Raw genomic sequence first — 24768 nt, 5'->3', positions numbered from 1 at the left:
AAGAGACTGAAGCAGGAGGATTGCAAGTTTGAGCTACCAAGCAGGTTCCAGGCTTCAAAGTAAAATGAAAAGTGCTTAGGACATAGCTCAGTGGCAGAGCACTTACCTAGCAAGTTCAGGGTCCTGGGTTTTATCCCCAGTGCCACAAAAGAAAAATAAGACAGATGACAGGTTGAATGACATTCCTGAGGTGACATCTACCTCCTGGCTGACAGAGGACTCAGTGTGCAGACATCTAGAAGGCAGGAGCAGGCCTCACAGGGGCTCGGCATGCAATCACCCTGTGGCTCTATCCATGGTAGGAGATGTCCCTCCCACTACACATGGGACCTGCATGACCCCAGAAACTGGCATCAGAGTAAGAGACGGCAAGGCAGGTACTAGAGAAGCCACTGTGGCCACGAAGCCTACCTCCTGCCCTTGCCTGGTCTGGCTGAACCAGGGTTGTTTCCCAAGTTCAGACTCCAGCTGGCTGCTATTTTGAGAAGACACACCACCCTCCACATCCTGTGGGCAGGGAGGATGCTCAGACAGACGTGGGCAGCCTCTGCCATCCAGGTCCAACCCAGGCCACTCTAACTGATGGGGAAGACACGCAACATACATAGCTCCACTAGTGGCATCTGGGGTCTGTCCACACTCAGCCCTCAGGCAGGATGAACAGCACTATTGCTCTGTCTATGCTCTGCTTTGGACAGAAAGCCTGTGCTGGCGTCTCCAGCCATAGGTGGCTTTTGGGGTCTCCTGGGAGGGTGGCTGTGGGGCTGCCTAGCTGTACCCATGGAACCTTGGTCTGCGAAGCAGAGCATGTTCCTGGACTCATCAAGATTGAGAAGAACAAGGCCTGAAGACACTGTCTGGTTTCACTCTGAGCCAGCTCTTCCTCCATCCCTACCCCATCCTGGCATTTCCTGTGGCCCCACAAACTCAAGCCCTGAGTAGCCTCCAGCCTCCTCTGCCATCCGTTCCTGCACTGGGCAACAGTGTGAACACTGATGCATACAACCACATGGTCACGCCCTGCTCTCAAGCCTTCTCTGCCTCCCTATCGATCGATCGATCTAAGACAAAAGCCCAGGAACTTGAGCCTTCAAGCCTTTCACAAAAATGTCTTCCTGATTCTTCTGCCTCTCCTTCCTCCATTCTCCCCATAGGGAAGGTCACAGCTGACCAATCACAGGTCACAAAGACCAGGTAATATCACAAACAACAACACACTGCCCCTTCTCTGTGTTGCATTGATGCTGACTCCTTCAGACTCATCTTCTAATTTATTTTCTCTTAAACTGCGTCTAGTTCACTTAACTCATGTTTTTGAGACAGAGTCTCACTTTAGCTCAGGCTAACCTTGAATTCAATCTGTAGTCCAGGCTAGCCCAAAATTCAGAGCCTTCTTAAATGCTTGGGATTTCAAATGTGATCTACCATGCCTGGCTAGTTATATCTATTTTTAAAATCTTCTTATAAAAACAAGCCTATTATCTATAGCTCTTTAGGCTGCTTCCAGGACCAGCTGCCAGTCTCTCACAAAGGTGAGTTGCCTGTGGCATCTGTATTTTTCCCCTGGTACTGGGAATGGACCAGAAGGCCTTGTGCCTGTGGGGTAAGCACTCTACCACTACATCATACACTCTTCATGTACTCTGTCCTGCTGTGCACTGTTCACTTCGAATGTGAGTTTGTCTTCAGGGAGAGCCATCACTGTGTCCATGTCCGCTTTGGATCACGAAGGCTTCACTAAAGAGCCATTTGGATTTGCTTTCACTGGGGTCCCTGGAAACAGATGGCTTCTATGGAAAACAGAGGCCGGAGGCCACTGGGACTGGCACCAGGCTCTCTGCAAAAAGTCAGAGGCAACATCTGCTGGGAGTGGGACCTCTACCAGCTGAGCTGTCTGCCAGCCTGGACAAGCTTGGGATCTGGGAGCTTGCCTGAGTCCTGGCAGGAAACTGAGTCTGTCTTGTGACCCTGAAAGTCTAAGCTAGCACCGGTCTGAGCTTTGGGTAAAAAGCCACCAACCTGGAAGATGACCAGCAATGCACTGAGAGCTATAGAACCAGCATTCAGGGGACGCCTGCTTTGATATCCTGTGCTGCGTGTGTTTGAAAATTTTGTGAAAATGTCATTACAAACACTGCCAAGTGCCCAGCAGATACAACTGCCCTCCGAGCTCTGAAACATGACTTCAGCTCCATCTCCCACACCAGCTTTTGACTTCAGCTCTTTGCTTCTGGCACCTGGGAATTCCCTGCTAGCTTTAGCTTTCAAGTGCAGCTATGTAATTTAAACAGGTTTTCTCTTCATATTTTCTTGAGCTTGGAGAGCAAGGTGTGGGTGGGTGGGGGCGGGGCTCTGATATCTACCGATGAACTGACCAGATGTCCTTTCCCATGCATGAAAAAAGCCCCACTGAAATGTTCCCTCTTCGGGGAAGACCTTCTCACCTGCCACCAGTTACAGCTAGGTGCACACTCTGCCCTTTATCCAGCCTCCCACTCTGGACCCTGCACTTGAGAGGTAACCGAATAGCATTTTCTACTCCCACTGAGGGAGAGGATCTGCTTGTCAGCAGGGTCTAAGCATGAATAGCACCCCGCCCAGGGCATGCCAAGGAACTGTTTGTGTAGCTACTACCCTTTCAACGTGGATTGCGGGAGCTCACCCAATGGCTAGAGTTCTACTGTGTGGCTGCTACTGAGGTAGAGCTGAGACAGCAGCAGAGTACAAGGGGATGCTGACAATGGACGCCTTCCCAGGGGGTAAAAGAAAGGGCAAGCCCAAGCCAAAACCTCTATCTCTTCACATGCCTCCCAGCCCCAAAGCCCCTGGAGCCCACAAATAAGCTGGTGCTGTTCTCAGCCCTGGCCCTTTGATCCGGGCAAGCAGCAACACCTAGCTGGCGCCCTAAACCAGCTCTGACCTTATCGGACTCAGGGAAGAGACAGGTGCCTGGGGCACAGGCCAATTAGGTGCCTTGCTCTGGTACCCACTGAGTCACATCCTGGTTGAGCCTGTCCAGCTTCTCAGCTCAAGTGGCCAACACACTGCAGGGAGCAAGTCAAGACTACGGGGCAAGGACTCACAAGACTCTGAGAAGGCTGGGAGGTACCCACTGTGACAGGGACACAGTGATGCCAAACACTCAAACTCCATCAACCACAGGGTCCCTCTATCATAGGACCTCAACAAGTTGCTCCCCTCCCTTGGACCACCTCCTTCACCAGAAAGTGAACTTGGCAAAGACAGCCTTTAGGGTTCTGGAAGAATCAAAGGAGACTATACGTGTAGGGTATTGGTCCACTTTCAGCCAGGAGGTCAGAAGGCACCATGTGCCTTCTCATGAAGCAAGAATCCAGCTCAGGAGGTGCTGCGGAAGAAAACAGGGCTTGACCTCCCACATTCTTTGGGGATGATACCTGCTCCATGTCCCTGAGAGGCCAGGTAGGACTGACCACACTCAGGGTAGCTGATGAGAGAAGCTGGGGTACAGCCTCCTTCCAAATCATCAGCAAGGCTAGGACCAGAGGGATGAGGTTCACCCAGGTTCCTGGGAACTCAGGGACCATGCTGTGTAGTCCATTCTTCCCATATTACCACTAGCCAGGACCCCTTCCTGTGGGTGATCACTGTGTACAGAGTCTAAAGCCTGGAGGGACCTGCAGGGCAGGTAGAAAGGAGGGCCTGGGCTCATTGCTTGGATGGAGGCCACAGCTGCTGGGGTAGGGTCCTGACCACTATGGGGACACGAGACCACATGGCCTTGCCCCTACTTAGTTCAGTGTTCAGAGCCAGTCAATAGATCTCTCTCTAAGCCATAGACCCTATCCAGGATCTTTGCCCAGGGACAGGGTCCGGGTGCCTGCTGAGGGGCCCGGGCTGTGTGCTTCGTGCCATGTCATTCCTGAGCTCTAGGGGACATTGTGCATATGGAATGCCACCCAGACAGGTCAGGCAGGTTCAAGGCAGATTCCCTCCACCCCCACCCTCCTAGAACAGCCAGGCTGGGGAAGGGTTCATGGGCTGGAATGTAAACCAGAGCTCTCCCACACACCAGCCTGTCTAGGGCTCAAAGCCAGATGAACTCCAGAACCAAGAACCCAGAGACAGGCTGGAGTCACACAGCAAGGTTGGGGCCCAGTCAGGACCAGACAACCTGGATTCCATACAGGACTGAGTCTCCAGCAAGCTTTCAAGCACCAGCTTAGCTCATGGTGCTATAGTCAAAGCCAGTAGGGAGGCCAGGGAGCCAAGAGTACAGATCCTACAGGGACCCTGAAAGGGAGGGCGAGGATAAGGGAGACATAGTTTCTATCTCCAGAAGGGGAGCTGACGGGCTGGAACTGCTGCACTGCGAGCTTTCTCTGTGGCCTCTGCCATATTTGCAATAGTGCAGAAGACCTCAGGTCCTGCCTCTGATGGCCCCTGGGAGGCTGGGATCTCAGGAAGGAGGGGCAGCGACCCTCAGGCTGAACCTAGACTCAAGAACCCCAGGTTCCTCAGAAGCTGATAGGTGGTGGCGTTCCTTGTCACTCAAGAGGTGAATCCTAAGTGGATCAGAGTGAAGGCGTGGAGGGAGAGGCAGTGATAGGAGCAGGCCTCTGAGGCTCAGCTGGCACCAGCCAGATCAGTGGCTCACGTTAGCAACTGGGCCAAGATTCCGGGTACCGATGATGTCTTGGAACCTAAAGGAAGGGTCACCATGGTGGGCTCCGGCCCAGCCCTGTGCTCTCTGTTGTCTCTTATACCCACTTGGGCAGATGTGTTTTGTTTGTCAGGAAAAGAAGCTGAGGCTTAGAAGGACAGAGCCAGTGTGGGTGGCAGCGGTGGGACTGTGCTTCGATGTCCACCCTCATTCACTCTGATACAAGGACAGAATAGACCAAGAGTATGAAGGCTGAGCAGAGTTACTACCCCAGGCAGGTAGTGAGGTAGGAACAGGCCTCACCTGACTGCAGCAAGCCGGCGCCCCGGTCCTTGACCCCAAAGTGCTGCTGGATGTCCAGAAGAACACCTGGAGGGGAGACAGAGGGTGCTTACTGCAAAGTCTAATGCAAGGGCATTCCCATTACCCATTAGTTGCCTCGGTCTCAGACCAGCTGGGCTCATCTCCTGCATTCCTACCCTGCTGTGACCTCCTCTTTGCCAAGGCTAGCCAGACTACTGGGAAGCTTGGGGTGCCAGCCTTCCCACATATCCCTACTGAAGGCCTCCTAGGCTTAGGCTGGGCATGATGTCTGCTCATCAGCCATGAAATGAGCCTGAAATATGAGGCAGAGTGAGGTTCCTCTGTGGTAACTCAATGAGGTTGACCTTTGGCTTGCCTGTGGCTCAACCCTGAGTGAGGGATCAGGCCTTGCTCTCTGCCCTTTACAAAGTCCTCAGATAAGGAGCAGAGAGCAGCCACAGCCAGTTATGGAAAAGACTAGTGGCTAGGAACATTGGCAAGGTGACTTAAAGCAACATATACACAAGTGCACTCTCTCTCACACACACACACACACACACACACACACACCACTCATGCCAGCTGCTCTCACGACCAGGACTGTAGTTTCCAGACACAGGATGCAGGCCTCAGGGGGACTCTAGGCTGGGGAAGGTCATAGAGGCCATGACTGCTTCCACCACCTTTGCTTTCCACTGTGGCTCTGTACACAGAAGCTACAGAAAACCTACAAACCATTCACTGCTGACAGAGCCATGGCTACGTGGGGGCTTCCGTAGCTCTTAGCCAAGTGTTCAGAGTTAGCACAACCCCAGAAGCCTAGCCCCAGGTCCCACCAGGCTTATCTCTGTGGACAGAAGGACCACAGTCCTTTACCACAGAGAGGGGGTTAGGAGGAGAAGAGGAAGAGACAACGCCCTCCCTTCAATAGCTGCCCGCACCGGAGCAGAGGCCCTTGGGGAACCTAGAGCTTTGTCTGACAATAACAGCATTACCGGTGATGGGCGGTTTGTGTTTCTGGGTTACTCATCTAACCCTGCAAGACTGGCACTGTTATCCCACTGGACAGGTAAGGAAACTAAGGTACAAGAACCATATGCCCAAAGTTACCAACACCGAAAGGGGGAGACAGGGATTGCTGAGCATGGTGTCTGGTTCTTATAGTAGATGGGGTGGGGGCACCAAATGTCATTGTCCCTCTCTAGACTCTGCTGGGAATCTGAGGGGACTCCATGGCTGCAGGACCAGGCCTAGCTGGTGACTGGCAGCCTGACAGCCGGGAGAAAGCAACCTCCTCTCTAATTCCCTGAGTGGATTCACCATAATTACGATAATGAAGAGGCAGTGTGAGGCCCAGCTAATGACTTAATAACCAAGGTCTAATGGGGCAATGCCCTTGCCACAACGCTGGATAGTAAGAGCTAGGTCTGAAGATGGCCACAGTCACTATATGGGACCAGAGGTACCCTTGACCAGCCTCAGAGGCCAAGAGGCAGCACCAACCTTGGGGAATCACCCACACTCACCTCCCAGTCCCCAACCCCCAGCCCCCAGCCTACTCTCTTTTGTGAGCCAGGCCTTGCTCTCAGTCACTGTCACCCATGGCTCCTCTGTGTACAAACCCTTCCTCAGGTCACAGTCAACAAACAGGTCCACAGTTCTGCCAACCCTGCCCTCCCGCCCCACTTCTTGGATGACAGCTCCACCTCCCAACTTACCCAGTGCCTGCTTCCCTCCAAACACCTCCTCTCTGTCCTGGCCCAAGGCTTACTCACTATAGTGATCCCTGCCACCCCTGCAAGACTGGCGTCCACGCCTCCTCTTCTAAGCAGACTTCCCTTATTTCTCTTCCTCCTGCCACCCTCAGTCCATCAATGCCCAGCGCTTGCTGGTCTGTTCTGATACTAGCACCCATCCCAAAGATGGGTCAGGATGAGCTAGTTCAACAGGGGAAGACACACATGGTCATGGGGGTAAGCTCATGGGACCCACTGTGACTGGGAACTAATGTATTAGCAAGTGTTTCCTGGTGAACTCTGGTACCGAGAGACTCTCATGGCAAATCTGATCCTGCCACTTGCCTGGCATTTGAGTTGCCACCTCGGTTCTGCACATGAATAACCTAAAGCTAAGAGGAAGGAAGCCACTGTGATCTAGCACCTCGGGCTGGACACGGGCTTTGAAACCAGGTCTGGAAATACTGAAGGGGAAAAAAAACAAGCTTTGTTTCTTTGTACTCTCATATCAGTTGGCCTCTGTGAGCAAGGTAGGGGATCCCCACACAACACACAGGCCATGGTGTCGGCAGCAGACACAAGTGGGGGAAACACTTCAGCTCTGACAGTATCCACCTGAGGAGTAATCAGACCCCCTCAGGGTGAAGACTCACTATAGTGAGTCACTATATATAACAGTCCCAAGGCTGTTCCCCGGCACAGGTGCTTTAACCCCCAGGCTGCCCTGTGAGATTTCCATAATCCCAAATTCAATTCATTTGCTAGCACAGTTCACAGAACTCAAGGGAACACACACACACACACACACACACACATCTGTGACAGAGATTTCAGAGTACACAGAGAACAATGCCTGCGTTGAGATTCATGGAGAGGGACACAGGGCCTCCTCACCTCTTAAAACATCATCTACAGGAACACCCACAGGAACCTCCCAGCAGCCCGCCCTCCAGTCCTTTGGGATTTTTGCAGAGGCTTTGTTTCCAGGCCTGACTCGTTGACCCTTGGTGGATGAGCTCAGCTCCCCCTCTGTCCAGGCTTCCAACCCCTCCTGGGCCTTCAGTGACCAGGCCTATACTGAGACTCCCTGGGGGCACTGCCATCAGTCAACATTAGCATGCCAAATATGCTAATTATTTTGAAAATTCCAATGACTTTTGGGGCTCTGTGAGGAGGCAGGAAAAAAAATCAAACACAGATTCCCTCACAGCCGCTAGATTTACCCCTGCCTCTTACTGCTTTGTATTCATCCCCTAGCTCAGGGCCCAGCACAGAGCTGGTCCCCAGGGACAGCAGTGGGTGGGATGGATGTAGAGCTTAATGGGTAGGGCTCAGGCCACAGTGAGGCTCTGGAACTCACAACAAGGGCAGTCACAGCTTCAGTGTTAGGTAGCCAAAAGGATGGGTGATCAGGAAGGAGTAGGAGAATGAACCACACCCCACACCCCCAGGCTGTGGCTGTCCACCCACTGCCAAAGAAAGAGCATAGGTCTGAAGTAAAGAGACCCCTCTTTCAGGGAAGGACATTGTATCGAAATCTGTAGAACCTTCCAGCTGGTCATTCCCTATCCAGTGCTTTTCAGATTGACATTTGCTTCTGTTTCCAGGAAGCCTTTTCCATTTCCCCCTATGCAGACAGGCATCCATGGTCCCCAGGAACTCCTGGGAAGTCTAGAAACCAGGGCACAGGAAGCTTGGAATCCCCTCTGCCGCATGCCCTAACGCTGTGGGTGTAAGGCCTGAGTAACCTTCCTGAGGATCAGGGGCTCCATCAAGAGACCCCTCTGAGCCGGGCATGGTGGCGCACGCCTTTAATCCCAGCACTCGGGAGGCAGAGGCAGGTGGATTTCTGAGTTCGAGGCCAGCCTGGGCTACAGAGTGAGTTCCAGGACAGCCACGACTACACAGAGAAACCCTGTCTCGAAAAACCAAAAAAAAAAAAAAAAAAAAAAGAGAGAGAGAGAGAGAGAGACCCCTCTGAGCCTTTCTAGGTCATTGGCTCTTTCTGGCCTGCTGGCCTGGAGGGAAGTGGGGTGACATGGGATCAGGATCCCGATAGCCACTGGCACGGGAAGCATGTGTCACAGCAGGCTCACAGCTGGCTCACATTTTCCTCTGGGCTCCAGCCTGGCGCAGGCACACACATCCTCCCTTTTTGACCACAGCCTTACATTTAGTCTTTCCTGGAGGCTGAGGTTTGCTGGGTCACAGAATGGGCCTCACGCCCAGGAGCAGCTTCCCACAGCTCAGTCCAAGCCCAGCCTCCTGGCCCACCAGTTCCAACCAGGCAGCGGGCAAGGTGAGATTCCCACCCCAGCAGGGTACCCCCCCCCCCACACACACACCTATTCCAGTCATAGGCTAACCTCTCCAGGAAGCCACCGAACTCACATTCAGAAGGGCTCCCTGGCCACAAGGTCTCCATTCCCAAGGATACACATTCTGGAATAGAATCTCTGAGTTCTCTAATTCATTCACAGCCATCACACCCCTCTGGGGGAGGCTCTCCACTCCTCATTTGTATCCTGCATCTGTCAGCCTCTATCTGGTACCTCGACTTTCAGCCTCTTCTTGGTGTCTGCCTCCACCCACCATTCCACACCATATGCATCTGTGTTGTGGGCACACCCCAACATGTCCACTTGGGCAGCACCCCTCCCTCCTTCACAGAAGCAGCTCTTGAAATTGCCCACCCCCCATGAGTCTGGGGATGTGGCTTAGTGGCTAGACGGCCTGCCTAGCACACACAAAGCCTTGAATTTGACTCCCAGCACTTCATATACTAAGTATGGTGGTGCGTGATACCTCTAATCCCATCACCCAAGAGGTAGAGAGACAGGAGGATTCCCTTGGCTATATATCAAGTTCAAGGCAGGCCTGGGTTGAATAAGACCCTCCAAACAAAACAAGACAAAAATAGAATTCTGCCCTCCAAATTGTGTCCCCATTCAGGATGGGCAACGCCCCCTACTCCCACCTCTGGTGGTTCACTGACCCTCCTCTTATCCTTCAGTTTCCTAGCTCTCTTTCCACAGCTGCCAGCAGGTTCTACCCCCTAAGCAGCCACTGAACACCCAGGCTACCTTAGGAGTCACCTTTAGCCCTCCTGAAAGCCCCAAGCCTCACAGACAAGTCCAGTTTCTTTTCTTCTTCACTGCTTAGCCTAGCTGACAGTTTTCCTGCTTCTAGCCCTTGCTTGCTCCTGCTCATCGCTCCTGCAGCTAGACCTCATAAACATTTAGCAATCACTAACTGGGTTCCAGGTCCTAGGCTGAGCCTCTAGAATCCTCAAGGTTATTCCTAGACTCAAGGGGCTAATGCTATCGCCAGCCTGGTGGATGTCAGCTCTGGTCATGCTTCAGACTCACCCACAACTTCTTTAAGATCTGCTGACTCAGCCTCTGGCTCAGTGATACCACAACAGACCAGAACAAGGTGAAGAGTGCTGGGAGGATGCTAACTCCCTGCCTATGGCTGCCCAGAGCCTTCTATAGTTCTCTATGGCTGATGTGACCTGACTTGCCATACACACACACACACATGCACAGAGCACCAAGCTCTAGCTGTGACTACTCACTTTCCTGAAACCACATTTCTTTCCTGAATAAATGGACAAAACGGAGAAACTAGGTTGGTCGAAAACCTGCCCAGGACTTTCAGTCACTCTTAGAGAGAATGCCTTCTTTACAATATGCTGCCCCTGTCAGGCCTGGTGCTACATACCTGTAAGCCCAGTTACTTGGGAGGCTGGGGCAGCCAGATGAAAGGCTTAAAGCCATCTCAGGAAACTTAGACAGTGTCATAAAATATAAAAAGTAAAGAAAGCAGGTATGTGCATACCACAATTTTAATCTCCCCACTCAGGAGGCAGAGGCAGACTGATCTCTGAGTTGGAGGTAACCCTGGTTTATGTAGTGAGTTCCAGGACAGCCAAGGATACATAGGGGAACTCTGTCTAAAGATAAAGTTTTTGTTTTTTGTTTTTTGTTTTTTTTTTAAGTAAAGAGAGGGCTGAGGATGTAGCTCAGTGGCAGAACACTTGCCTAGCATGCATAAGCTCCAGGTCGATTCCCAGAACCAAAAATCTATAAACACAATGGCCAAAAGTCACTGGCCAGGCAAATCAGTAGTCCATGTGACTGGCCCTTCCCAGTCCCAAGCATGGCCATGCCCCTTTCCTGGGATGTCCACTGCTACTTGTTAAGATCTACTTCATCCTCCAAGGTCATACCCACCAGGGTATCTTTTAGGCCTCTGAGGCTCTTGCTGAGCCTGTGACCCTCAGGAAACCCTAGCACTGTGCACTCTTTGTTCCCACTCATATTCCAGCTGTCCCAGAGGCTCCTGGGGAGCCCCCATCATGACCAGTAGCCCCAAGAGACCAACCCCTGATTCAGGATGCCAGGCCTCCTCCAGCCAAGCCCATCCTGTTGACACCAGAGTCTTCAAAAGGCTGAATGTAAGAAAAGGCCACATTGCTGGGTGTGGTGGTACACCCCTTTAATCCCAACCTGCTCTACATATACCCTCACCCCCCCAAAAAAAGGAAAATGAAAAAGGTGCACTGCCCTTGGAAGCCCTGCCTTAGGCAACCTCAGATCCAAGGTCAAGACAGAATGATTTTGAGAGCTCTTCCTGCTTGACTATCCAGAACAGTCTGGGTGGCACTCACACCTGTCCCCCAAACCACATTCACCTGCCTCAGCCTTTCATTAAGCAGCAGTCAGCTTAGCTGAGCTCTCAGGGTCTACAGGGCCAGACCATCTGGGTTTAAATCCTACCTTTTCTACCTTCCCTGCTGTGTGACTATAGGAAAGCTACTTAACTTCTCTGAGCTAGTTCCCATCTTTACGACTTAATTTTGCTTTCCATGATTGCTAGGAGGCTTGCACAGATTAGTCCATGTGAAATATTTTTAGAATGGTGCCTGGCACATGGTAGGTACTCCATGCATGTCATATGGTTACCCCTGATATTTAAGTGGAGGGGCAGCGAACAGCTGCAGCGCAGACGACTCTCCTTTCAGGTTTCCTTTCTCTGAACTGAGGTGGATATCTGAAAAGCAGGTCCTAGGGATCTGAAGGGATGCCCACCCTGCCTTCTGTCAGTTCCCCTCAGAAACCTGGTCCCTGTGTGGCAGCCTCGGCACTGGCTCCCTGTGGGAGTATTTCCCATCCAGTGCTTGGCAGCTTCTACCCTGGTAATTACAGAGGCTCAAGAGCCTGGCTCTGGGTGGCTACAGCCAGGAAGCCACAGCCTGGGGACCCAGCCCAGGCACACACACTCTCAGACCAACCTCTGCCTGTCCTTCAGGAACAAGCTGACCAACCCATCTGCCCCGTCCTCAGAGCCTCGGCTGCTGACTTAAAAAGTGGCCTGGCATCCTCACACAACCTCACTGTGTATGTTCTAAACTCACACACGGTGAGCCCGCTTCTCCAACACTGCTCTGCAAAGCTAAAACCATTAATATCAGCACAGTCTAGAGCGACTCTGGCTGGGGCCATATTGGTAAAGAGCCCTAGCCTGGATGGAGCCTTGGACCCTAGGAAAAGCCCTCCCTACTCTAGAGACCTCCCACACACCTCCAACAGCCTTGGAGATGCCCCTCCTCATCTAACTCCTGCCAGGGTGGGTGGGACCAGCCACTGGCCTGTGGTTCTACTCTATCATTTGGGGCTGCCTTTCCTGGAACCAGACTCAGCCTTAGCAATTTGGGGGCACTGCACGGCCACTCCTTCCCAGCTTAGCCACACAGCCCTGGCCTGGACCGGCAACTCCTCCAGATCACCAGGGGCCAGAGACAAGGTGGCCACAGCTTTATCTTGACCCTCAGAGGTGTGGCAGTATGACCATCAAGGTGATAGGAGGCCAAGGCATGGGGAAAAGAGCAGAGGGAAGAGATAAGAGGTCTGAGTTGGGTTGGCTCAAGCCTTCTGTGTCCTTCACTAGTAACCACAGAGCCTGGGGGGACTCATATCTAAGAGGTACATGGGACAACAGCCAGGGACCAAGCAAGAGCTTGGCTAAGCTGGCTTCCAATCTCTGGGGCTTTGCCTGGGCTCGCACTGTCAGTCCAAGTCTCCTCTCAACACCACCCACACCGGTTGTCCTTACATCCTTGACAGAAGCAACCCCTCTGCCCAGGCCTAGCCCCTCATAATCTACACAGCCAAATCCTGATGCTTGCCTGGGAGTCTCATTCAACAATGACACAGAGACAGGCCACAGCTGAGTGCTGGGAGACTGGATGGAGCAAATTCTGCAGCTTAGCTGAGGGCCGAAGGAGAGATATAGACCGAGACTGTGTTCCCTGTCCCCCAGTTCTGGCCGTGCACTATCCTTGCCTGCTCACCCCTCCCAGCAACAGGAGAGAACCAGACTTCCAGCAGACTGGCTCTCTGCCTCACAGGATCTCACTGCAGTGCCAGGCCCAGCCTCATCCACAGGTGAGACAGGGAAAGCCACCACCACGGTGCCCTCCCAAATGTCCTCCTGAATGCCCAGAAGTGGCTCCACCTGAGGTAAGGAGGCCCCCATTGTCCAGACTGAAGACTGGGCAGACAAGGACAGCCCTACCCCACTTCGTCTCACTTCCTTCCAGGAAATGCCAGCTCAGAGGTTCATTGTGTATCCTGGCCAGGATAAAAGGGCAGAATCCACAAACCAGCTATGGCCATAGAGCCTCAGCCTCTTCATGGGGGCCTGATCCTCTGCCTGTCCAGCTAACCAGTGCCCTGCCCATCCCAAAGAAGGTGTTCTGAGGTTGGCAGGGCTGGATCATCTAACTGCTACCCAAGCCTGTGCCAGCCTCCCGTGCACACTGAGATCACAGATATGCCAGCCTCTTGAGGCTGGAGGGAGACAGTGACCCTATTGAGGGGACATGTGCCATGATGGAAACAAAAACAGGCCATTTAAAACTAGGAGATATGGCTCATCAGGTAAAGGTGCTGACACCGAGCCTGATGACCAGAGTTCAACCCCTGGCATGCACACTATGGAAGGAAAGAAACAACTCCTGTAGGTTGTCCTCTGGCTTCCACAAGCCTGCTTATGGTACATGTGCACGTATGATAAATAAATGTAAAAATTTGTTAAATTAAATTAAAAATAAAACCTGGAGCTGAGCTAGGCTGAGGGTGTAGCTCAGTTGGTAGAGTGCTTGCCTGGCATTGGGTCTGAATCCTAGCACTTCATAAACGAGGGATGGCAGCACACATCTATAATTCCAGCACTTGGGAGGTAAAGGCAAGAGGGTCAGGGGTTCAAAGTCATACTCAGCTATATAGCAGGTTCAAGGCCAACCTAAGCTGCATGAGAAATTCTGTCTCAGAGAGGAAGAGGTTGATGGAGAGATTGCTCAGTGGTTGAGCGTACTTATGGCCCTTGCATTGCACAGGACCCAGGTTCAATTCCCAGCAACCACGTGGTGACCCACAAGCATCTCTAACCGGGGTATCTGATCTCTTCTTCTCACCCCACCCCTGGGCATGAGGCAAGCATGGGATGTACGTGCAGGCAAAGCACACACACAAAAATAACTATACCTAAATTATTTTAAAAAATAAAGTAAGTGTCAGACACCTGTCTCAGACCAGAGAGGAGAAAAACTTTCTGAAACAAGGGCAGACACTGACAAGATCTGCAGGGAAACTGAAGTCAGCGTTTGCAGCTCCTGGGATCCATGGTTGATGGTTCTGGGAGATGGAGGTCTAGGGAGAGCCAGAGACACCAGAAAGGTTTTTCTGAGACCAAGTGCCCACAACACCTTTGGAGTGACACAGCAAAAAAAAAAAAAAAAAAAAAGAGCCGGGGGATGGTGGTGCATGCCTTTAATCCCAGCACTCAGGAGGCAGAAGCAGGCGGATTTCTGAGTTTGAGGCCAACCTGGTCTACAGAGTGAGTTCCAGGACAGCCGGGGCTACACAGAGAAACCCTGTCTTGATAAAACCAAAAAAAAAAAAAAAAAAAGACTAAAATCATGGAATATCGATTTGGGGATAGGAGACATCTTGAATCACACAGCAAAGAAGGTTTAGTCTGGCAAAGCCAGTAAGTAGCAGGACATTTAGCACAGAAGTCACTCAGAGTCTGGGGAAGAGACCAGTATTCTGTTTGCCTCCTTTGTTATCTCAATCTGTCCTCAAAATTTCAGGCCCCCATGCCCAAGCAGAAACAAAAGCCACTTCCTACAGTCAAAGGATCTGAGGAAGGGGTGAGGGTGTCCCCTCTCTCCAAACAGACCCAACTGTCCACAGCACTATATCAGACTAGGCTCCATATCAGACTAGGCTGTGACCTGCAGACCTTGCAGCCTTCCTGTCCCAACCACAAAACGGGACACCGAGGCCTAGCCAGGCTGTCAGGAGCCCTGGGCACTTCCTGTGAGAGGTACTGACCTCTGAGAGGCCAACGGTAGAGGTGCGGGCAGGAACAACAGGAAGAGCCTCGAAAAGGAAGCAGAGGCACGGGGCTGGCCAGTCGGCCTTGAGTCACCTGGCATTCCAGGACTCTGAAGCTTACCTGGGCACAGCTGATCTGGATACCACACCCAGAGCCCTGGTAGGGATTCCCCACAGTGCAGCCGTGCAGCAGCCAGGATAGGGATACCCAAGGTGGAAAGGACCGTGTTTACCCTTAGGGTGACCGTCTCTATTCAGAGTGGTAGTGGTGGAGCTGAAAGACCCTGAAGTGTGACTTGATACCCTGGGCCTCAGTTTCCCCATATGTCTGCCCTAAACAGACTCAACTAGATGGGAAAACAAAGAGCTAGAAGAAGAGTGGGCCCCAGCCTGGCATCACGGCTCAGGACCCAGCCCTGAAGCTCAAGGGAAGCCCCACGCCTGCCAGGCCTGTGTTCCTGGCAGGGTCCCTGCGCTCATCATTCCTTCTGGGCTTGTGTTAGTGAGTGGTTGCCATGGATACTGGTCTCAGCTTCTTTGGCAGAAAAGGACTCCCCCAGGGCAAGGCTCTGTCTCTCCTCACCAGCCCCCACAATGACGCCCAACTCCAGGTGCCACGGGCTGGATCAGAGGGACAGGAAATAGGTCTTGGGAAGGGCACAGGTGCTCTGAAGAAGTTGGGGAAGGATGTTGGTTATCAAACAGTCATTCGTCAACCACAATTAGAGTCCAGGCCAGCTCTCTTTGGCTGGGCCTGCTTCCAGGAGCACAAGTATGTGCCACCCTTGTATGACCACCCTTGGAAGATGAGTGCCTAGAGGGAGAGGCCACTCTAGCTCCAGGAAGCAGAGCCAGAAAGGGAACTTTCCTCCTGACCTGGAAGCCACAGGTACCTTTGTCTTTTTCTCCATCTGTACAAGAAGGCAATAGACCAGGTTGCTGGGCTAACTCAGTGTTATCCAAGAGAACCAGTGCATGGGAGCAGAGAATGGGGACCCAGGCCTCCTTCCTAAGTCTGAGGCTGACTGCCCTAAGGGGGTTCCCATGGATTAAGAAGAGCCCATAATTACCTGGATCACGGGGTGGCGCTGGGAATGCTAGCACAGAGGCAGAAGCCACTGCAGTTCCCAGGACTGAGACTGGCCCTGGTGCTGTAGGGAGGGGCTCTCACAAAGGTATCCTGAAGGACAGCCTGAGAAGGACTGTCATAGACAGAGAGAATGAGGAAGGACATGCTGGTTAGGGACACTGCTCGGGCTTCTGCACGAACAAGCAGACAGCTGACATTTGGTGAAGGCCTCCCAGGTATCTGGCCTCCGCCCAGGTGCTGCGGGTACATTCTCATTCATTCCATACCACCCAAGGTGGAGGAGAACTCGGCCCACAGAAGGCTTGGGTGACGGCTGTGATGCAGCTGGATACAACCTCTGGTGGCAAAGACTCTGACCCTGCACTGCATCCTCCCTATGACCCAGCCACTAGAGTCTGACCCAGGCTGGGATAGTAAATCCAAATCATCCAATGATGTGGAAGACGGTATTAAAGGAAATGTAAAAATATCCCAGAATAACAACAAATTCATTGGACATGTCCAGTTAAATAAAATGTATTGGTCTACTAAAGTGCTTGATACACGAAGGCCTGAGTTTTAACCTTAGAACCCATGGGGTCTGGTGGGGGAGGGTGATTGGAGAATAAGGGGTTTTGCTATCAAAACTAACGACTTGAGTCCAATTCCCAGAACTAACCGTGGAAGGAGAAACCCAATTCCTGCTAGTTGTCCTCTGACCTCTACACCCACCCACAGGCAAACTAAAGTAAATAGTTTTTAAACTCGACAGCATGCTATTGTGCTCACAAGAGTGCTTGTAATCAGCACTGGGGAGAAGAGACAGCTGTCTCCAGAGCACTCACTAGCCAGTCACTCTAGCCTAATCAGCAAGCTCCAGGCCAATGAGAGACCCCGACTCAGAGTGTGGCGCTGCTGGGGAATCACACCTGAGACTGATTTCCCATCTCCATACCCACCCACCCACATACATACATACGTGCACCCGCAGGAACCTGTGCTCACACGTGCCCACATACACATAAAATATATTAATTGCACCTGCTCTCTTTCTGTCTGAAAACCAGACATTTTGGCATTCGTATGTAGCTTGCATTGTGCTCCTCTGGACAGAACTGGCTATGCTATGAGCAAACAGAACTGTACAGGAGTGATATAAAGCAAAGCAGAAACTCCCCCATGCTTTGATGAGGTTGTTGGGACCAGACTGTGAGGTTCTTAGGGGTCAGGTGGGCACAAACATCAAAAGTGCCCACACAGCAGAGTGTCTACATGCCCGCCTCTTTCCCAGCAGGACCAGCAGGCAACAGGTGGACTCGGGTCCTGGCACAAGACCCTGAAAGCCATGGTAGTCACCATAGAGATTGTAAATATTCCTAAAAACTGAACTCAGGGGCAGGGGGAGGGAAGGCCATCATAAAGAAAGGGAGGCAGGCTTATCCGGAGAGGAAATGATGTCTGTGTGTTGGGGGTGGGGTGGGGGTAGTGTACAAGCTTACAACCCTGGACAGGACGCTGAAAGATACACAGCTCAGGCAGTGTATGTCCAGAGCCTTCCAGGCCTCCCTCCCCAACTGCATTGCCCCCTACCCCAATCAGTTTACCAGAAATCTGCTATCTCATTCTCCAGCTCTGACCCAAGTATTGGCAAAGGTAGATAAGAACCCACTCCTTGATCCCATCTTCCCCTCTCTGCCCCCCTGGCCATGGGTTCCTCTAGGAACCTCAGAAGTAGTGGCCTGGGGCCATAATAAAACAACCAGGACAGAACTAAAAGCCACAACAATACTTCCAAAGAGATAGAAGAGACTCAGGCCAGGCTGGTGGTGGGGTGGGGGGAAAGAGGAAGTCTAACACCTGCTTTGCTGATCACCCCACTGGGCAATCTTGGATAGGGCTAACCAAGGGCCTGACTTCCCCCAGCTGGAAAGAGCCTGGTTTGCAAAGTGAGAGCCTCCAATGTTCTCTGGCTTGTCCTCACAAGGTGGGCCCTAGGCAGCACATCACATGCGTAGTAGGTTGGCACACTTGAGGGTACACCATGCTCTTGCTTACTAGAGCAAGGGAACAGTCTCTTGGGACAGCCTGACCCAAAAATTGATGCCACTGGCACCTACTTCATGTTTACCCCTAGGAAGGGACAGAGAGCAGGTGGGTGGGTGTACATGCAAGGTGGGGGAGGGGCAGAGTGCTTTCCTTCCACTTGACACAAAACTATCCAAGATAGGAAAAGACTAAGGCCCAAAAAAGAGCACCCAAGTACCAGGTGGCATGTAGTTGTGTGGTTTATGTCAGGGCTCTCTTTTCCCAATCATCCCTGAGTTTTCTTTAGTGAGGCGTAAAATATCCAAATCATCTCTCTTCCCCTTTCCTCTCCCCTTTTTCATATTAGGTTGTGGGATAGGTTGTGGGTTTCATGTTCAGTTCCCACCCCCCCACAACTGCACTCCTCCACAGGGAGCCCCGGAGACCAGCCTAACCAGCGTTTCTTTTCAAAGCTGCATTATCCCTCAGGCAGGGCCAGCTCTAGGACAGGTCCCTACGTCTTGACCCCTGTAAAGACAGGGAGAGACGCCAGCAGAATAGAATCCCAGAGTCACATCCACACTAAGAGGCCCAGGGATCAATTCACAAACGGAAACAGACCTAAACACAAGCTGAAACTGGCCCAAGGTCACACACACACATCAAGCACATTCAGGATAGAAACCCAGTTGTATCCATTTCAGTCTCAAACCTGGGGCTGAGTCGCAGAGATGCTCAAGGAGCATGAGGCTGCCTCTCTTTAGACCCCCCCACCCCCCAACAGCTCCCGCCCCCAGGCCTATGCCCTGCTCCAGGCTCCAAGCGCCATGGAGCAGAAGGAGGCGTCTCCAGGCCTCAAGCCAGGGCCAGCTGCAAACCGCATCCTGGGTCCCCAGGCAGCACGGACCCGCCCCGCCCCTCCCTCGGCTCCCCGCAGGCCCGAGCCTTTGTCAGCCACGCGCTTACAAGCTCACACATACATATCCGCGCCGCCACGCGCGCACACACTCCGGCTGCTTGGCGCACACCCGCAAGAGGCGCACACACTGGCCGCACGCATGCAGGGGGGTGGCTGAGACCGAGAAAAGAAGGAACAGACGGGCCGTGCACGCACAGACGGCCTGGGCTAAGGGAAAAGGAGGAGAGGCCGGGGGAACCTGCGGCTGTAGAGGAAGGGGGCGCACAGGCGATAAGGCAAGAGGGACGCAGAGGAGACTCTGGGAGGACAACGGATGAGCCGTCAAGGGCTTGGCGAAGGCTCACTAGCTGCTCCAGGGGTGGAAACTCCACCAATCCCTGACACGGGGAGCGTGGGGTGCTTTGGATTGGACCCATGGAACACGAAAGCATCGCTTGAACAGAGGGTCCTTAGGGACTCTCCAGAGGGCTTGGATCTAGGGAGCTGGCAACCAAAAAAAAAAAAAAAAAAAAAAGCTCCCTAGGGCATCTGGGATGGAAGGGCCCTGGTCCTCGGGCTGGATGGGGCATTTGCTCACCTGCCACAGTGTACCTGTCCAGGTAGTTGAGCACGTTGCCTAAGCTCAGGATGGCAGCGGCTGCCCCCCGCCCTCGGCCCAAGCTGGCGGGTTTGGGCTGCGGCGCGCTGGGGCCCTTGGCAGCGGCTGCGCAGCCAGGGGTGCTGGGGATGCTGGGGAGTCCGGACGGGACCCGCCTCACGCTGCCGGACAACGTCTGCACCTCTTCGTCGGCGGACAGGACTCCAGCGCCCCCAACACCCCGCGCCCCGCAGCAAGCGCTACCTCCAGCCCCTGGCTGCGCCCCCCGGCGCCGGCGCCGCCGCTCGGCGTCCGCCTCCTCCTCCTCCGCGCCGCCCGCCGCCGCCGAGGCGCATTCCAGGCACATCATGCCGGCCCGGGCCGGGGCGGCGGGGGGCGCGGGGGGCTCGGGGGACGCGAGGCCCAGCCCGGGCCCGCTCAGTGCGTGCGCGCGCCGCGGAGCCGCCTCTGCACCATCCCGGCCCGGCCCGTCGGCTTCTGCGCTCGGGCTCCAGCCCTGGCTGCGCCGCTGCTACTGTTCAGTCAGTGAGACGCGCGGCCCCGGCGGCTCTGACAGCTGCGGCCGGCCCCGCCCACCAAGCTCGTGTGCCCAATCACCTCCGGGCTCAAGCCACAGCCCCGCCCCGCACGTGCTGCCCCGGGGGGTGCGGGGGAGCCTGGCGGCAGAGCCCCACCCGCCTGACGGGGGCGCAAGTCACGCAGGAGCGCTGCGGCCACGGAACCCTCGGGGATCAGGAAGCGATTGCAGGGAGCTGCAGCACCGATTAGGACTTAGGTGAGGGAAGAAGGGTACCCCAGACCCTACTCAACTTCCACCCTGACCCTGCGATGGGAGAGGACCCCTGACTGAGGCCGAGGAAGGCCCATGGCTTAAGTTACGCATTAAAAAAAAAAAAAAAAAAAGTCTCAGATGGTCAAAACTGGGGAACCTGTTGTAGAACTGGCTCCAACAGTTACTCACCTTAATCCAGTCTGTTTAGGCAGCGCAACCTAAGAAACATAATTGGTGGACCCAGGACACAGACCTCATGAAGGTCCATTGCTCTCCTCTCTAGAGAAGCACCTCCAGGCTACGACCTACCCTGGGCTCACTCTGACCATATCTCTACCCCCATAGAGTGGAGCTTGTGAGAACCAGGGCTCGGATTAGAGCCCAAAAGAACCAGGAGGGCCTCCTCAATGCCAGGCAGGGTGTCCTACACCTGTAACCCCAGCGATTGGGAGGCTGAGTCAGGAGAGATCCAATCTCAGACAAACGAGGAAGGAGAAAGAGAGGGAATGGAGCAGAAAAAGACTTTGAGGGGGTACCATCTCCCCAAAACCCTTAGTGAACGTTGGAAAGCTGGATCCTAGCCCATGTCTGCTCTTGCGTGTGGCTTAACATTGGACGAAATCTCTATCTTTATGGGTCTCTGTTTCTATTGGGGGGATATAGTCCAGGTAGTTGAGCACGTTTGGTTGGGGGGGGGGGGGTTGTCAGTTCTGGAGAACAGCTGTGTAGCTTCTGTGTAAAGAACAGTCTTCTCTTGTAAGTCTATCATTTGGGAGGCAGAGGCAGGTGAAACTCCGAGGTTCCAGGCCAGCGAGTCCAGGCCAACACGTCTCTAAATAAATAAATATGTAAAAGGAAAGAAAGAAGTTAAAACCCAGTATAGCATGTTCTCCCTAGTATGTGCCAAGCCCTTGGTTCAAATGAGTCGGGGGAGACTTAATTCAGCCCCTCAGATATCCAGTGGTTTCTGTCTGTTTCGCAGACAGACTTCAGGTCACCAAGGTGACCCGTCATAAACAGACAACTAGTCAATGGTCTGGTTGGTACGAAGCCAGGGCCCTGAAATCATCTTGCTAGTGCAGGCTGCTCCAGAGCCCACGTCCACAACAGGAACATCTTGTGAAGGTGTCAACCACAGTGAGTCATGGCATAGCCAACGGATGACAAAGCATAAGGCACTCAAGCGCGCGCACACACACATACACACACACACGCACACACGCACACACATGCACGCACGCACACACACACACACATACACACACATACACACACACACATACACACACACGCACACACACTCCACTGTCTTAGTGAGCAGAGTTAATCCCCAAGCTGGTGTTTCTTGGCGCCTTCAAGGTGTCTTTTAAATTCTGCGAACTGACTAAAAATATGCTTCGGCGTGTTGAGTATGAATGACTGTGACGGAAGGTTAGGAAAACAGATTTCATTCTGAAAGTTGCCTGCTGCCTCTTTCCAGCTGGCTGGATTCTGGCCTGTAAAGTCAGTCGGGGGGGCGGGGGTGGGGGGGAAGGGGATTTCAATGGGTGGCCAGGGATAACAGGTGATTAGCAGACAAGCACAGACCCAGAAGCTCCATGGGGCCAGATCTGTGTGGCTGTGCCAAGCGAGAAGACCATGTCTGCTGTGGAGGCTGCCCAGCTGTGTATCTGTGAGGGAGGCTCTGCACGATGGCTTTGCACTCTACCCAGGCTGCGTCTCAATTTCCCACCCCTGAAATCTCACCCTTTCACAACCCTGCCCTGCAAGGCCAGTTTTGGTTTTGATCCACTGCCCTTCATCTCCACCCCTGGTTGAATCTAGAGTAGGAAAAGAGGGCAGACTTTTGAGTCTTTCATACGTGGGGCCACCAAGCAAGCCATCCATTCCTATTATGAGACTTCTAACTTAAAGGCAGTTTCTGGAGTTGATCCTGTGTAAGATAAAGGGCCCCAAACCACGGGCAGGGCGATAGAAACAATAAGCCCTTTCTGGCTGTGTGGCTGCACACAGATGAGGGCTTTGTGAGAACTCCTGGCAGCATCCTAGGACCATAGGATGGGCCTCTGGGTATTGTTTGTTTTGGAGGGGGGTTGAGGTAGAGTCCTGGCTGTCCTGGAACTCACTGTGTAAACCAGGCTGACCTCGAAACTCATAGAGGTCTGCCTGTTTCTGCCTCCCAAGTGCTGGGATTAAAGGTATGAGCCACTATGTCCTTTAGAACTGTGTGTTATTATTTCTGTCTCTGTGGTAAGGATACTGAGAGACTCTGGAGAAAGAAGCAGTCTGCCCTCCTAAGCTCCTAAGCTCTCTTATGGCTACCTCCTAAGTCAGTACCTTCCTGGTTACCCATCATTCTACCCACATCTTCTTCAGAACTCTTTTCTTCTGGACAGGATGAGAATCTGAACTTGGCAATGGCTCCAGGACCTTCTGATGTTCATTCATCAGCTCCAGACTGTAACTGCCACACAAGAGCTAGCACATACCTATAATCCAGAACCGGAGAAACTGAGGCTGGAGGATTGCAAGTTCCAGGCCAGTGTGACCCACACAGTGTGACCTTTTCTTAACAACAAATTCCAAAACAAGTTAGGTCAGAACATTAGGTGCTATTACTCCAAGGATAACTATATTTGGGAAATGGTAGGGTAAACAAGAGATATTTCCTTATTGAGAGACTTCTCAGATCCTTTGCTATGACTGTGCTGGCTAAATATATGTCGACTTAACACAACCTACAGGCGTTTTGGAATAAAGAACCTCAACTAAGTAACTGCCTCCACTAAATCAGTATGTGGGCAAGCCTGTGGTGCATTTTCTTGATTAATGATTTGTGTAGGAGTGCCCAGCCCACCATGGTGGTGTCATCCCCGGGTAGGTGGTCCTGGGTGCAATAAGAAAGCAGGCTGAGCAAGCCACAAAGGACATAAAGTCAGAAGTGTTTCTCCGTGGTCTCTGCTTCAGTTTCTGCCTTGAGTTTCCACCCTGACTTCTGTCAGTAATGGACTGTGGTGTGTAAGTGTAAGTAAAATGAATCCTTCCTCCCCCAAGTCGTCTTTGGCCATGATGTTTTGTCACAGTAATAGAAACTAGCCTGGATAATGAGTGTGTGCATTGCAAGTCTCTCAGAAGCAGGGAGAAGCTACCAGATGCTCACAGACAGTTTGTAAGACTATGATGGCTCTACGGCTCTACAGACCATTCTGTGAGAACATACAATGAGCTCCATCGAGGCTGGTGATCTAGAGATCTGTTCCTCTCACCTCTGGCATCTCCACATGGTAGTATCTCCCTGGCTTAGGCTGTGGTAGCTTCTCTTATCACTTGCACACCCTTTAGGCATCCTTCATTTACACATGGGGTCTCAGTGATCGTACATCTGTTTGTGATACCCTGCTTCTCATTGAGGCAGCATTTATCTTCTGACCCACAGTGACAGCAAGGAGAAATCCTTGACTGTGACTGTCTTACTTGCACCCCTTATTTAGATAGAGCCCGTCCAGTCTCACTTTCAGTGGTCCTCACTGCCCACTGATATATCTCAGACCCCTCAGATGCCTCACTTGGAATGCCTGCCCATATCCGCCTCCAGGGTTTTCTCCCACAGTGATTGTTAGTAATTTTCCAAGCCATACCTTTGGTCCCATCCCTGCCTGGCACAAAACCTCTTCATAGATCTTTTCATAGCTTCACAACTCTTTCTAACCCATGTGTTTCTGGCCTCAGAGCCGCCTACATATCTCCAGCACATTATCTCATGGTAAGGGATCTGAGACACCGTTCCAAGGACATGGAAATCCTTTGATCCCTGGAGCCTGGGCAAGTGTAAAAATTGGCTCATTTATTTGTAGTCCTGGTCCACCCTTTACCAGAAAAGCCTTTGGTCGCTAACTCAATGATGGTTCAGGACCATGGAGAGCGTCTCATGTACAACCCACTCCCCTGACCCTTTAGTTGGGCTCTCCCTGTATTACAAGGCCTTGCAGGCTAGCTCCTGTGTCTGGTTCTTCACAAACCCAGTACAGGCTTGATTTCCTCATAGAAGCCTTCCCTGACCCACCTGGATGACCAATCATTTCCTCCTTGGGGCTATATTGTAATGTGTATTCCTCCATCACACCAAACTCATTATTCTGATTATGTTGGTATGATTCCACCACCACCACTCCACCCCCAAAAGACATGAGCCTCAAGGTCTCATCCCCTGTCTGATTCATCTTCACCATCCAGTGCAGAGGAGGTGCTTAGAGAATGTTTGTTGATTGAATGAGCAAATGACATTTAGCAGGTGCAGGA

At 52.6% G+C, this 24768-nt stretch overlaps 1 protein-coding gene across 4 annotated transcripts in view; it reads right to left on the bottom strand.

Moving 5' to 3' along the window:
• Positions 1–20205, bottom strand: part of Spns2 (SPNS lysolipid transporter 2, sphingosine-1-phosphate) — a 38702-nt gene extending 18497 nt beyond the window's left edge. For 2 of the 4 annotated variants that reach the window (XR_015045029.1, XM_021177881.2), the window contains exons 1-2: positions 19677–20205; positions 4946–5011 (exon numbers count right to left, since the gene is read on the bottom strand). Coding sequence is in view for 2 of the 4 variants with exons in the window: in XM_021177881.2 (XP_021033540.1) it covers positions 4946–5011; positions 19677–20046 (436 nt within the window). In the remaining 2 variants the exon portion in view is untranslated. Of the gene's footprint in view, positions 1–4945; positions 5012–5121; positions 5307–19676 lie in introns of those variants that run through there. The other 2 variants (XR_015045028.1, XM_085829834.1) reach the window with 2 other exon arrangements.
• Between the last annotated feature and the right edge of the window lie 4563 nt (positions 20206–24768).

This window comes from Mus caroli, unplaced genomic scaffold (genome assembly GCF_978045245.1).
Source record: "Mus caroli unplaced genomic scaffold, Mus_caroli_1 scaffold_13, whole genome shotgun sequence".
Classification (NCBI taxonomy): Eukaryota; Metazoa; Chordata; class Mammalia; order Rodentia; family Muridae; genus Mus; species Mus caroli.
Note: the sequence above shows the minus strand (reverse complement) of the source record. Positions and strands in the feature narration are given on the sequence as shown.